The sequence below is a fragment of the Triticum urartu genome, chromosome 7A (genome assembly GCF_056163025.1).
Source record: "Triticum urartu cultivar PI428250 chromosome 7A, HENAU_Tu73, whole genome shotgun sequence".
In the NCBI taxonomy this organism is placed as follows: domain Eukaryota; kingdom Viridiplantae; phylum Streptophyta; class Magnoliopsida; order Poales; family Poaceae; genus Triticum; species Triticum urartu.
This window is the reverse complement of record NC_141879.1, coordinates 672,294,018-672,309,624: the sequence shown is the minus strand read 5'-3', so window position 1 is coordinate 672,309,624 and position 15,607 is coordinate 672,294,018. Positions and strand designations below refer to the sequence as shown.

Genomic DNA, 15,607 nt, shown 5'->3' with positions numbered 1-15,607 from the left:
ACATCGACCATACATGGTATGAAAATATACTTTATGATGAATCTAATGAGGCTAATTCGGTGTTATAGTTGTTAGTATTTTTTTCCTATAGACTTGATCAAACTTAAAGATTTTTGACTTGGAACAAATCTAGAACTTCAAATATTTTGGAACAGAAGGACTATGCTTCAATCATCCATCATGTGTAGATCAGATGAAGCAGAATGACCATGTCGCAAACAAATTAGTAGTATGAAGGAAGATTCAGATAGGCATGGATGCACTTTCATCACTTGGGGTTTGTGTTCAATTCTACTTGGGCTACAATCCCATCAAATTGCTTAACATGCCCACAAGTCGGTTTGGGCTGTAATAATCACATTGCAGTATTTCTATAGGTCAGACAGTGATGTCATATTGAGAATGAGATTTAGACCCAGTGCCAAATACAATTTTTTTTCTGTTGTCGGAAGATGTCAAATAAAGAATTTTCTACGTCTACATATACTAGTACTACCTCGTACATGAGTCCAGTCGTACCCCCTACACCCCACTCTATCTCAAGAATACAACGTTGAAGCAGAGGGTTGCAGAGGGGGTACGTACTGATTGCTAGACATAGATATCCATCTATAAACCAGATAGCTAGATATGGGGAGTGTTGGCAATTATTTGCCTGTCGTTGGTATGATTCTGGTCCAACTAGGTCTTGCTGGTCTGAATGTGTTATCAAAGCTCACCATGGCCTCCGGCATGAGCCCCTACGTGCTTATCACCTACCGAAATCTCGTCGCGGCTGTCTTCCTTGCCCCCTTTGCTTTCTTCTTTGAACGGTATGCTTAAACTGGCTCTAACCATTTATGATTTGTTAATGGTCATGTTACACATTATAACGCATGTGTTCCTACAAATCTGCATCTAGTTTTGAAAGAGAGAGGTCCACCTTTCGTAAAGGAAGTTTCTTGTTTGCAGATGACTTGTTGATCTAAGATGTGCCTAATTACTGGTTGTTGTCATTCTTTTTATTGACATAGATGTACTATGTTATGTCTTTCCAGGAAAATAATTTCTGTAAGACAAACATGTATTTAATATTGTTGAGACGTTGCGTTAAGACGGTCATATAAAGATCGTAAGGTTCCATGTTTTATTTTTCTTCCCACCACCCATTCGTCCAACCTTCCATGTATATAATAATCAATTACCTTAATTTACCTACCTTCTGAAACAATTCCAGTTTACTTGACAAACTTCTCATCAAACTAAGGTAAATCACGAGTAGAATTTGATAAAGATTCATTTACACAATCGCATTAATATGGGCAAGTAATCACAAGCTAACATACTATAATATTTATACCCCATGGCATTGTCCTGGTTACTTGAAAAAAATACTACCTCCGGTCTGGTATACAGCCCCCCCCCCCCCCCCCCCCTCGCATTTTGAGTCCAGTTTTGATTATCAGTCTAACCAGGAACATACGTGTTATGTTTTGCAAAAATTATGTTGCTAGAAACATATATAGAACGCAAATCCAATGATAGTACTGTATCTTTGAAATAAAATATACGCATTCCTACATTTATTTTGTCAATGAGTATTTATATATGTGTGTAGTTGCTAGTATTATGCATTCAAATTTAATTGAATATCCTTCCTACATGAGTTACCCATTTGTAAATTAATTTCTCGAAGGGCTAATCAACAAATTAATTTCCTTACAGTTCTTACAAAATATAATTTCATATGATTATGGATGCAGAAAAACTTGGGCTTCACTCAGCAAGAAGACATTAATACAAATTTTCATATGCTCCGTTATTGGGTATGATTTTTTTCCCTTTCCACCTAATTGAGATTTATCCACACTCTAAACTGATACCAGTAAATTGCACATGCATGTCGGCTTGTAGCATCAAAATGGAGAAACACGTAAATGAAAAATTGAAGAATACTTTTTTTTTGGAACGAAGGCTCCAGAAGAGCCCGGCTTTGAATTAACAAAGCCATCAACCGGCCAGGACTTACAACGACCCAAACAACAAGAAAGAAAACAAAGAAAACTGAAAACGGTAGATACAAGGTGCTTCCAAACAGCTTACACACACCACAACAGAGAGCACAAGGATATTCTACAGGAAGTCTAGCTAAATGTTGATGGAGCTCTTCGACGCGAATTAAGCACCAAAACAGTGACAGCAAGCGAGCTTCAAGAGGAAATCACGCTCAGCGAAGATGAACATGCCCTCATCAAACCCAAAGGAGACCACCATCATCAAACCTTCCTTCTTCAATTCCGAAGGGGACCCCTTCCCCTCGCCCTGGATCGAAGGGCGCCAGACCGTCGCAAATTGAAGCAGCTCACCCTAGAACAAGGAGCGGTAGATTCAGTATCGCCTTGGGAGATACTCAGTGTGACCAACCCACTGTGCAAGATCACCAGGAGAAGGGCCAAACCGCAGCTCAATGGTCACCACACGAAGAGAAGAAGCTGTAGAAGGACGAGGGGAACGAAGAAACAATCGCAGAGTTGATAAATACCTGAAGCTGAGACATGACTTTTGCAATCCATGTCTGAACTGCCTATGCCATGCTGCTGCACGCAGGGGAGAGGAACCTATCCCCTCCCCCCACCATGGCAACACACAAACGGCCGGCCTACGGACACCCCAGAGAGCTAATCTTGCGAAAAATCCCAGTGTTATCTCCAACTGAGATGTCGCTGCGCGCCGGAGAACCACATCCAAACGCCAATGCACACCCCCAACTCGCCCAAGACGACACCTTCACGAAGGTGACGACGCAAGCCGCGCCGCTGCCGCCTAGACCAGAACTGGCAAAGGTTTTCACCCGGGTATGAGAGGGGGGGAGAGGGGATCGAACCTCGACGGCGCCTCCGAGAAGGGGAACGACGCCAGCCGGCGTCACCGCCGTCGTGGCCGGAAAAGCCGGTCAAAGATTTCTCCCGGTCTGAGCTCTCAACTCCGGCAACCCCACCTTCAACGGATCCGGCGACCGACGCCCGCCACGACCCAGATCCAGCGAGGAACAAGCAAGGGAAGGGGGAGGAAGAAGACCTCCAGATCTGACGCGCAGCCAGGGGCACGAGGCCACCCGCCTCGACCACTCGCCACCCGCACGGCCAAGTGGGGAGGAGGAGCACCAGCAGACGCCGCTCGCCGCAAAGCAGGCGCCGCCGCACCATCCAAGGCCGCCGCCTCGGCTACAGAGGCCCTCCGCGTGGAGACGGAGCGGCACGGCCTCGCCGCCACCTTCCCTGGCAGCTGCACGGACTTCGCCGTCGACCCCTCTGGCGGCGGCGAGGCGGGGGGGGGGGGGGGGGGGGGGGACGGGGGGAGGAGGCTTGGCGGCTAGGGTTGCGTCGCCGCCCGCGTCCCCCACGTGCTTAGGTAGCAGTAGTAGGATTAGAATTCAAATTGAAGAATTCTGAACTGGAATAGATGTAACTGTGTTGAACGGATCATAATTCGGGTTAATTTTCTTCATCTCTTTTCTCCATTCGTCTTTTATAAAAAAAATTGTACCCTGTATTTACGGGGAATCCTTTCACTGGTCACCCTGTGGTTGCTATACCGAAAAGATTATGTATACTCCGGTCATGACATGTGCATGGTTCTCGGACACATGTGGTGGTGCGTCAGATGCCTACTCAAACAGCAGCCGGCGGCGCTCCATCAAAAAACAAAGGCAGCAGCCAGAGCTTGCATTGCATACTCTAGAATTTCTAGGAGAAGGGCCCGGGCCTCGTCGCTGAGCCACGACCTGGGCGGCACATCTCCAGAGCCGGAGAGACAACATCATGGTATCGTTGGGGCGATGGCTTCGTCAAATCCGGCGGCTGGGCTTCGTCAATGCCTACTCAAGGATGTGACTCACAATCTTTACAAACAAATGAATGCAAGTTCACAAATCTTTACTCTCGCAGAGAACAAGTCAAACCCTCCAGCAGCATGACTTTGGTCCGCTGACAATAGGGCTCTCAGCCGTGGCGATGCTGGGGGGATGGGCTCGGGGGCAAACAATATGCGTTTCCGGCTAATTTTCTTTGACATGTGGGCCAAATTGTAGGGGGTATATCGGAAAATTTTCATGGGCTAGGCTCTGAGAAGCTCCGCCACTTGGGCTTGGTGTCGCACCTGCTGCCCGTTAAAATGGAGGATTTGGCCCCATGGCCATGGGGCACCAATGCAGCGAGGGCCCGGGCTCCGATGGGCCTAGATTTGGGATGGCCTTCCTTTGGTTCTGGTTTTGTGGGCTCCGCAGGGCCGACGGGCCTAGCCAGGCTCATCAGATGGATTGATGTTGCTGGCTAGGGATGGCGTGGCAGTTCGGTGGTCCCGCCGGTCTCGTGGCTCGCGCGGGCGAAGGACATGGCACTGCCGAGTGAAAACTATGTTCTTAGCAATGGGGACGAGGCAAAGCGATGGCGATGACCTTGGTCGGTCTCTTTGCTTTTTTCTTGGAGACATCGTCCAGATGTTGTGCTAGCCTTGTGCCTAGACTTCCCTGGAGAAAACATGATATCTCCCCGTGATCTTATATATGGTGGTGGCATTTTTGTGTCATGCTCCTCCTTTGGAGTTTTCACCGGTTGGAGGGACTAGTTGTTGTGTGAGGATGGTGATGATGTTGGGGCTTTTGTGGCGATTGTAGGGGTGATCAATGTTGGAACCATGGCAAAGGTTATGGTAGTCGTCCATTCTTCTTCGACGTGTTTACGGGGTTATCTTATATTGCTTGTTGCTGTGAAGTTAGGACTGCAACGAAGAAGTCGATCTTCCGTGGTGCCAACTTTGCATAGCCCTCCTTTGTAGGTTGCAATTGGAATTGGAGTTGTGATGTCACCGACATATGCGGTTGATTGCTTAGGCATGGATCTTTGTATGACTCCTCACGACCTCTACAATGGGGGGTTGGTCGTTGGTCGTTTAACGTGAAGTCGAAATTGCTTGCTTAAGGAGAAATGATGATGATGACGCTACAACTTCGACGAGGATTTTTATGCCGTGGCATTTATGATGTATCTTCGGTATGCCTGGTCAACTGGTTGTGATGATCTTCGCCCGATTTTCATTAATCAACTATTCACCCATTTTTTTTAATTAATATATATTCGAAATGAAAGTCCTAGTTGTGTATGTATAATAAGCAATAAGAAGTGGCCGTATGCATCACTCTGATGCAGAGGCCGCGGATATCCCCTTTTCGAAAAGAAAAAAAATAAGCAATAAGAAAAACTAACTGACAGAACAAAATCCTGCATGTTGGTGGGATGTGTGACAGCGCAACGGTGAACCAGACATTCTACTTCCAGGGCCTCAAGTACAGCCGCCCGACGGTGGCGTCCGCGCTGAACAACACGCTCCCGGCGGTGACCTTCGCGCTGGCCGCCGCGCTCAAGATGGAGCCAGTTGCGGCGCTCGCCGGGAAGGCCAAGGTGGCCGGCACGACGCTCTGCGTGGCCGGCTCCATGCTGATGGCCTTATGCAGGGGCCCCCTCGTCAGGACCCCGGCATCTCCGGTCCACTGGCCGTACGTCAAGCGCACCATTGCCGCCGAGGCTGCTGCCCATGCCGGCGGGCGCGCCGACGTCCTCGGGGCGGCTCTGGTCATCGCTTCCAACGTCGCGTGGGCCATCTGGTTCATCATTCAGGTACGTAGGTACACCGTAGACCGTACACATAAGCATACATACGAACGAGAAATTTGCGGTTTTCCGTCTGCTATACGGTGACCGGTCGTTTCGGTGGTGGCAGAAGAAGATGTCCAACAGCTTTGCGTCCCCGTACACGACGACGGTGCTGATGGCAGCAATGGCAAGCGTCCAGTGCGGCGTCATCGGGGCGGCCGCGGAGAGGAGGCTCTCGGCGTGGGCGCTCGGGTTCGATATCAGGCTAGTTGGCTCGCTGTACGCGGTAAGATCACATCCACCATTCATGTTGATGTTCAGATCATCAGAGATAACCAGTTTGCTCACTGTGGGGGAAGTGGAACTGGACATGTATGCAGGGGGTGGTGGCGTCACGGATGGTGATCGCGGTGATGTCGTGGTGCATTCAAGTGCGCGGGCCGGTGTTCGTGTCCATGTTCAGCCCCATGGTGCTCATCGTCGTCGCCATCGTCGGGTGGGGCATCCTCGGCGAGAAGATACACGTCGGAAGGTACTGACGATGAATCAACCCGATGCATCCTTGCACAATTGGTGATCATATGTTTGGTTGCTCATATACATGTTTTGGTTTGTGTGGTTGCCTCCAGCGTCATCGGCGCCGTACTCATAGTGGTGGGGCTATACACGGTGCTCTGGGGCAAGAGAAGGGACATGATTGCCACTCAAATCGCACCTGCCGCGGACGCCGACGAGGAGATGAGCATCGGTGCCGGCGGCGAAGCGAACAGTTGGGCCGTCAATGGCACGGCGGTCTGGCCGCCACGTCCCGCTACTGGCCATCATCAAGGAATAGGCCACGCACAAATGCAGCATGGCACGCGATTTGCAGCTCTGTCTTAACTGGTGTCATGCGAGAAAGATAAGAGTTTACAAAAACCTGCTGGGGATACCAGTCATATTCAAATGATTACTGAGGAAATGCAAGATTTTGTGTCCTATAGTGATGAAGAGATTGAGAAACCAGAAGGGCATCGTGCTGATTCCAACGGATTCAAGCTAACATGCACTCATGGATTTATTTATTCAGTTTTGCTAAAGCACATCTAGATGTGCTATAAGTATTACACATCTAAGTCATATGGCATTGATCTTACATTGAGATTCGTGTAAATATTTTTGTTTCTTTTTTTTCTCTTTATGCTTAATCCACTCACTTAGATGTGCAATAACTAGGGCACATCTTAAGTTTCTGCTCTCCTGTTTTAAGGATTTGGCTAACCTGATGAAGATCCGGAGCTTCGCAGAGTTTTTTTACACGGGTACTTTTTTTTACTCGGCAAACAAGTTTCTGTCTTTTTCTTTTTTCTTCTCCTTTATCTTGTTTCTTTTCTTTTGAACATTATTTGTTAAATAATTAGGCATGATTTTCATGATTAATTCCAGAATATTAAGCATGACGAAAACCGCTACTAACATGTGAATCTCAAGCATACTAGAAGCACTAAGCGACATAAATAGCAGCAACACAACATCGCAAAACATGACACTGACAAACATGTTTAAGCAACGAGATGGGACACTGCAGTTATACCGATCGTTTGCAGATGAAGTAGCCATTGGAGCGGCGATGTTGTTACTGACGACGACCGGTCGTAGAAGATGACGTTGCAGACGACGACGAGCAAGATCGCCCGACCTGGACGGTAGGCGAGCCGTGATGAAGACAGCGAGCAGTTGTGCGTGTGCCGCTTCCCAAAAACCTTATTTGCCCTCTCCCGTACAGGATCACAAAGGCGAGTGGTTCCAGAGACCTGCTCTCCCATTCGCTGGTGCACGCCGACGCTCGGGGTGGGGTGGACTATGGTGGCCGCGCAAGGAACGAGGCGTGGAAAAACCTAGATTGGTTTTCTATGTGTTGCGGCGCTCGCAGTGTGTCTTTATATAGCGGTTTGGAAAACCCTAACGGGTGCAACGTGGGAGGCCCATGTCGCAAGTCCGAGTCAATTGCGGGAGCGACCCGAACCGACTAGGCTGTGACGCGTCCATCACGACTCGAGATTTAGTTTTCCTAAGCAGCAAAAATAAAGACAGAATTTGTCTCGGCTCGAGGCTCGAATTCACGAAACGCGATCGCGACGTGTCGTGTCGAGTCGAGACGAGCGAGCGGCAAAGGAGGAGGAGGAGTGCGCGAGAGACTCTCTTAATCTCACTCACTTACAAGTGCTACAACACTCCACCTTATAAGGTGGTGTGCAACTCCTTCAACTTCCAGGGTGGGACTAAACTTGCCACTCCCACCACTTGCTCTCACACATGGGCCTTTGAGATTTCAGAAATTGCCTATTGGGCTGCCTCATAAATGGGCCCAATATTCTAACAATCCCTCACCACATCTCAAATGCCCATTTAAAGATTTGCCAATCCTCGCTACTTCTTTATATACCAGTGGTTTAGCAGAGACTGTTAAGTTGAACTTCCGCCTAGAGCCTTAAGCTACATCTATTAGCAACTTGAACAATGGACTATTGCCTTGAATTGCAAGTTTTGTGCCAACAGACTTCACTCAAAGTCATAACCAGTACCTGGCTGCCAGTAGTCTACCCCGCGGGTGGAGCATATACATCATACTCCCTGATCTCTTCATGAGTTTACTAGAGATCACACAAATCTCATAGACTGCGATGTTTACAGTCGGACTCATATAGGTGTGTTCTTTCAAGAATGCTCTGTAGGGCAGCATCTCTGCTATCAATAGCCGTCATAAACACATAGATTGGGCTCTTTGAGAGTTATGCATCTCCACTTAGAGAGGGCTTACTAGATACTCTCCTCACTCAAACCACTAGCTTGTTCTTCCCAGGTCATAATTCACGGGATCTCCGATCACATAGATTGGGTTACCACTATGGTGTGACACTCACGGGTCTCATACCCATCTCCCTCGATGCATTTTCTATCACATTACGTGATAGTCCCTTCGTAAAGGGATCTGCCAGGTTTTTGTCTGTTTGAATATACGTAACAGTAATTACTCCAGAGTTCCTCAATTTCTTGATAGACTTCAATCGTCTTTTAACATGTCTTGATGACTTCGCATTATACTTAGAACTGTTCACTTTGGCAATCACTGTTTGATTGTCACAGTTCATGAGAATGGCCGATACAGGTTTTGAAGGAAATATGCCCTAGAGGCAATAATAAAGTTATTATTTATTTCCTTATATCATGATAAATGTTTATTATTCATGTTAGAATTGTATTAACCGGAAACATGATACATGTGTGAATACATAGACAAACAGAGTGTCACTAGTATGCCTCTACTTGACTAGCTCGTTAATCAAAGATGGTTATGTTTCCTAGCCATAGACAAAGAGTTGTCATTTGATTAACGAGATCACATCATTAGGAGAATGATATGATTGACTTGACCCATTCTGTTATCTTAGCACTTGATCGTTTAGTATGTTGCTATTGCTTTCTTCATGACTTATACAAGTTCCTATGACTATGAGATTATGCAACTCCCGTTTACCGGAGGAACACTTTGTGTGCTACCAAACGTCACAACGTAACTGGGTGATTATAAAGGTGCTCTACAGGTGTCTCCGAAGGTACTTGTTGGGTTGGCGTATTTCGAGATTAGGATTTGTCACTCCGATTGTCGGAGAGGTATCTCTGGGCCCACTCGGTAATGCACATCACTATAAGCCTTGCAAGCATTGCAACTAATGAGTTAGTTGCAGGATGATGTATTACGGAATGAGTAAAGATACTTGCCGGTAACGAGATGGAACTAGGTATTGAGATACCGACGATCGAATCTCGGGCAAGTAACATACCGATGACAAAGGGAACAATGTATGTTGTTATGCGGTTTGACCGATAAAATCTTCGTAGAATATGTGGGAGCCAATATGAGCATCCAGGTTCCGATATTGGTTATTGACCGGAGACGTGTCTTGGTCATGTCTACATAGTTCTCGAACCCGTAGGGTCCGCACGCTTAAAGTTCGATGACGGTTATATTATGAGTTTATGTGTTTTGATGTACCGAAGGTAGTTTGGAGTCCCGGATGTGATCGTGGACATGACGAGGAGTCTCGAAATGGTCGAGACGTAAAGATCGATATATTGGACGACTATGTTCGGACACCGAAATGGTTTCGGGGAGTTTCGGGCATATACCGGAGTACCGGGGGGTTACCGGAACCTCCGGGGGAGACTAATGGGCCTATTGGGCCCTATTGGAGAAGAGGAGGGGCGGCCAAGGGAAGCCACGCGCCCCCTCCCCCCCCAGTCCGAATTGGACAAGGAGGGGGGCGGCGCCCCCCTTTCCTTTCACCCTCTCTCTCCTTCCCTCTCCTCTCCTACTCCCACATGGAAGGGGGGAGTCCTACTCTCGGTGGGAGTAGGACTCCTCATGGGGGGCGCCTAGGGTGGCCGGCCCGCTCCCCCTCCTCCACTCCTTTATATACGGGGAGGGAGGCACCCCTTGGAGATACAACAATTGATCTCTTGGATCTCTTAGCCGTGTGCGGTGCCCCACTCCACCATAAGCCACCTCGATAATATCGTAGTGATGCTTAGGCGAAGCCCTGCGTCGGTAGAACATCATCATCGTCACCACGTCGTCATGCTGACGGAACTCTCCCTCAAAGCTCGGCTGGATCGGAGTTCGAGGGACGTCATCGAGTTGAACATGTGCAGAACTCGGAGGTGTCGTGCGTTCGGTACTTGATCAGTCGGATCGTGAAGACGTATGACTACATCAACCGCGTTGTGCTAACGCTTTCGCTTTCGATCTATGAGGGTACATGGACACACTCTCCCCTCTCATTGCTATGCATCACCATGATCTTGCGTGTGCATAGGAATTTTTTTGAAATTACTACGTTCCCCATCAGTGGCATCCGAGCCTGGTTTTATGCGTTGATGTTATATGCACGAGTAGAACACAAGTGAGCTGTGGGCGATATAAGTCATACTGCTTACCAGCATGTCACACTTTGGTTCGGCGGTATTGTTGGATGAAGCGGCCCGGACCGACATTATGCGTACGCTTACGCAAGACTGGTTCTACCGACGTGTTTTGCACACAGGTGGCTGGCGGGTGTCAGTTTCTCCAACTTTAGTTGAACCGAGTGTGGCTACGCTCAGTCCTTGATAAGGTTAAAACAACACTAGCTTGACGAACTATCGTTGTGGATTGATGCGTAGGTAAGAACGGTTCTTGCTCAGCCCGTAGCAGCCATGTAAAACTTGCAACAACAAAGTAAAGGACATCTAACTTGTTTTTGCAGGGCATGTTGTGATGTGATATGGTCAAGACATGATGCTATATTTTATTGTATGAGATGATCATGTTTTGTAACCGAGTTATCGGCAACTGGTAGGATCCATATGGTTGTCGCTTTATTGTATGCAATGCAATCGCCCTGTAATGCTTTACTTTATCACTAAGCGGTAGCGATAGTCGTAGAAGCAATAGTTGGCGAGACGACAACGATGCTACGATGGAGATCAAGGTGTCGTGCCGGTGACGATGGTGATCATGACGGTGCTTCGGAGATGGAGATCACAAGCACAAGATGATGATGGCCATATCATATCACTTATATTGATTGCATGTGATTTTTATCTTTTATGCATCTTATTTTTCTTTGATTGACGATAGCATTATAAGATGACCTCTCACTAAATTTCAAGATAGAAGTGTTCTCCCTGAGTATGCACCGTTGCCAAAGTTCGTCGTGCCGAGACACCATGTGATGATCGGGTGTGATAAGCTCTACGTCCATCTACAACGGGTGCAAGCCAGTTTTGCACACGCAGAATACTCGGGTTAAACTTGACGAGCCTAGCATATGCAGATATGGCCTCGGAACACTGAGACCGAAAGGTCGAGCATGAATCATATAGTAGATATGATCAACATAGTGATGTTCACCATTGAAAACGACTCCATTTCATGTGATGATCGGTTATGGTTTTGTTGATTTGGATCACGTGATCACTTAGATGATTAGAGGGATGTCTATCTAAGTGGGAGTTCTTTAGTAATATGATTAATTGAACTTAAATTTATCATGAACTTAGTACCTGATAGTATTTTGCATGTCTATGTTGTTGTAGATAGATGGCTCATGCTGTTGTTCCGTTGAATTTTAATGCGTTCCTTGAGAAAGCAAAGTTGAAAGATGATGGTAGCAATTACATGGACTGGGTCCGTAACTTGAGGATTATCCTCATTGCTGCACAGAAGAATTACGTCATGGAAGCACTGCTAGGTGCCAAACCTGCTGCAGGAGCAACACCAGTTGTTATGAATGTCTGGCAAAGCAAAGCTGATGACTACTCGATAGTTCAGTGTGCCATGCTTTACGGCTTAGAACCGGGACTTCAATGACGTTTTGAACATCATGGAGCATATGAGATGTTCCAGGAGTTGAAGTTAATATTTCAAGCAAATGCCCGGATTGAGAGATATGAAGTCTCCAATAAGTTCTACATCTGCAAGATGGAGGAGAATAGTTCTGTCAGTGAGCATATACTCAGAATGTCTGGGCATAACAATCACTTGATTCAACTAGGAGTTAATCTTCCGGATGATAGCGTCATTGACAGAATTCTTCAATCACCGCCACCAAGCTACAAGAGCTTCGTGATGAACTATAACATGCAAGGGATGGATTAGACAATTCCTGAGCTCTTCGCAATGCTAAAGGCTGCGGAGGTAGAAATCAAGAAGGAGCATCAAGTGTTGATGGTCAATAAGACCACTAGTTTCAAGAAAAAGGGCAAAGGGAAGAAGAAGGGGAACTTCAAGAAGAACAACAAACAAGTTGCTGCTCAAGAGAAGAAACCCAAGTCTGGACCTAAGCCTGAGACCGAGTGCTTCTACTGCAAGAAGACTGGTCACTGGAAGCAGAATTGCCCCAAGTATTTGGCAGATAAGAAGGATGGTAAGGTGAACAAAGGTATATGTGATATACATGTTATTGATATGTACCTTACGAGAGCTCGCAGTAGCACCTGGGTATTTGATACTGGGTCTGTTGCTAATATTTGCAACTCGAAACAGGGACTACGGATTAAGCAAAGACTGGCTAAGGACGAGGTGACGATGCGCGTGGGAAATGGTTCCAAAGTCGATGTGATCGCCATCGGCACGCTACCTCTACATCTACCTTCGGGATTAGTTTTTAGACCTAAATAATTGTTATTTGGTGCCAGCGTTGAGCATGAACATTATATCTGGATCTTGTTTGATGCGAGGCGGTTATTCATTTAAATCCGAGAATAATGGTTGTTCTATTTATATGAGTAATATATTTTATGGTCATGCACACTTGAAGAGTGGTCTATTTTTGTTGAATCTCGATAGTAGTGATACACATATTCATAATGTTGAAACCAAAAGATGCAGAGTTGATAATGATAGTGCAACTTATTTGTGGCACTGCCGTTTGGGTCATATTGGTGTAAAGCGCATGAAGAAACTCCATACTGATGGACTTTTGAAATCAGTTGATTATGAATCACTTGGTACTTGCGAACCATGCCTCATGGGCAAGATGACTAAAACTCCGTTCTCCGGAACTATGGAGTGAGCAACTGATTTGTTGGAAATCATACATACTGATGTATGTGGTCCAACGAATGTTGAGGCTCGCGGTGGGTATCGTTATTTTCTCACCTTTACAGATGATTTAAGCAGATATGGGTATATCTACTTAATGAAACATAAGTCTGAAACTTTTGAAAAGTTCAAAGAATTTCAGAGTGAAGTTGAAAATCATCGTAACAAGAAAATAAAGTTTCTATGATCTGATCGTGGAGGAGAATATTTGAGTTACGAGTTTGGTCTACATTTGAAACAATGCAGAATAGTTTCGCAACTCACGCCGCCCGGAACACCACAGCATAATGGTGTGTCCGAACGTTGTAATCATACTTTACTAGATATGGTGTGATCTATGATGTCTCTTACTGATTTACCGCTATCATTTTGGGGTTATGCTTTAGAGACGGCTGCATTCACATTAAATAGGGCACCATCGAAATCCGTTGAGACGACGCCTTATGAACTGTGGTTTGGCAAGAAACCAAAGTTGTCATTTCTTAAAGTTTGGGGCTGCGATACTTATGTGAAAAAGTTTCAACCTGATAAGCTCGAACCCAAATCGGAGAAATGTGTCTTCATAAGATACCCAAAGGAAACTGTTGGGTACACCTTCTATCACAGATCCGAAGGCAAGATATTCGTTGCTAAGAATGGATCCTTTCTAGAGAAGGAGTTGATACGTCTCCATCGTCTCTATAATTTTTCATTGTTCCATGCCAATATTATTCAACTTTCATATACTTTTTGGCAACTTTTTATATTATTTTTGGGACTAACATATTGATCCAGTGCCCAGTGCCAGTTCCTGTTTGTTGCATGTTTTATGTTTCACAGAATATCCATACCAAACGGAATCCAAACGGCATAAAACGGATGGAGCTTATTTTTGGAATATTTGGAAAATTCTGGAAGAAAATCCACGCGAGACGGTGCCCGAGGTGGTCACGAGGTAGGGGGCGCGCCTGACCCCCCTGGGCGCGCCCCCTACCCTCGTGAGCCACCCGTAAGGTGGTTGACGATCTTCTTTTGCCGCAAGAAAGCTAATTTTCGGAAGAAAAAAATCACGGCGAAGGTTTTAGGCCAATCAGAGTTACGGATCTCCATATATACACGAAACGGTGAAACAGAGCCAGAACAGAACGCAGAACCAGAGAGAAACAGAGAGATAGATCCAATCTCGGAGGGGCTCTCGCCCCTCCCATGCCATGGAGGCCAAGGACCTGAGGGGAAACCCTTCTCCCATCTAGGCAGGAGGTCAAGAAAGAAGAGGAAGAAGGGGGCCCCTCTCCCCCTCTCCTCCGGTGGCGCCGGAACGCCGTTGTGGCCATCATCATCATCACCGCGATCTTCACCAACACCTCCGCCATCTTTACCAACATCTTCATCACCTTCCCCCCTCTATCTACAGCGGTCCACTCTCCCGCAACCCGATGTACCCTCTACTTGAACATGGTGCTTTATGCTTCATATTATTATCCAATGATGTGTTGCCATCCTATGATGTCTGAGTAGATTTTCGTTGTCCTATCGGTGGTTGATGAATTGCTATGATTGATTTAATTTGCTTGTGGTTATGTTGCTGTCCTTTGGTGCCCATCATATGAGCGCGCGCGTGGATCACACCATAGGGTTAGTTGTATGTTGATAGGACTATGTATTGGAGGGCAAGAGTGATAGAAGCTTCAACCTAGCATAGAAATTGATGCATACGGGATTGAAGGGGGACCAATATATCTTAATGCTATGGTTGGGTTTTACCTTAATGAACATTAGTAGTTGCGGATGCTTGCTAATAGTTCCAATCATAAGTGCATAGAATTCCAAGTAAGGGATGACATGCTAGCAGTGGCCTCTCCCACATAATACTTGCTATCGGTCTAGTAAAGTAGTCAATTGCTTAAGGGACAATTTCGCAACTTCTACCACCACTTTTCCACACTCGCTATATTTACTTTATTGTTTCTTTATCTAAACAGCCCCTACTTTTTATTTACGTACTCTTTATTATCTTGCAAACCTATCCAACAAACACCTACAAAGTACTTCTAGTTTCATACTTGTTCTAGGTAAAGCGAACATCAAGCGTGCGTAGAGTTGTATCGATGGTCGATAGAACTTTAGGGAATATTTGTTCTACCTTTAGCTCCTCGTTGGGTTCGACACTCTTACTTATCGAAAACTGTTGTGATCCCCTATACTTGTGGGTTATCAAGACCTTTTTTCTGGCGCCGTTGCCGGGGAGCAATAGCGTGGGGTGAATATTATCGTGTGTGCTTGTTTGCTTTATCACTAAGTAATTTTTATTTGCTGTTCTTAGTTTTTTTCTATCTTTAGTTATGGGTAGGAAACGCAAAATACCAAAAAAATT

At 46.2% G+C, this 15,607-nt stretch overlaps 1 protein-coding gene across 1 annotated transcript; it reads left to right on the top strand.

Annotated features, from left to right (window-relative positions):
• Positions 1-630: 630 nt before the first annotated feature.
• LOC147961298 (WAT1-related protein At1g09380-like) lies at positions 631-6,512 on the top strand. Its single transcript, XM_087533750.1, has 6 exons — positions 631-812; positions 1,743-1,805; positions 5,285-5,654; positions 5,758-5,916; positions 6,011-6,162; positions 6,260-6,512. The coding sequence occupies exons 1-6, from the start codon at positions 631-633 to the stop codon at positions 6,510-6,512; spliced, it is 1,179 nt and encodes a 392-aa protein (XP_087389876.1).
• The last annotated feature ends 9,095 nt before the right edge of the window (positions 6,513-15,607 follow it).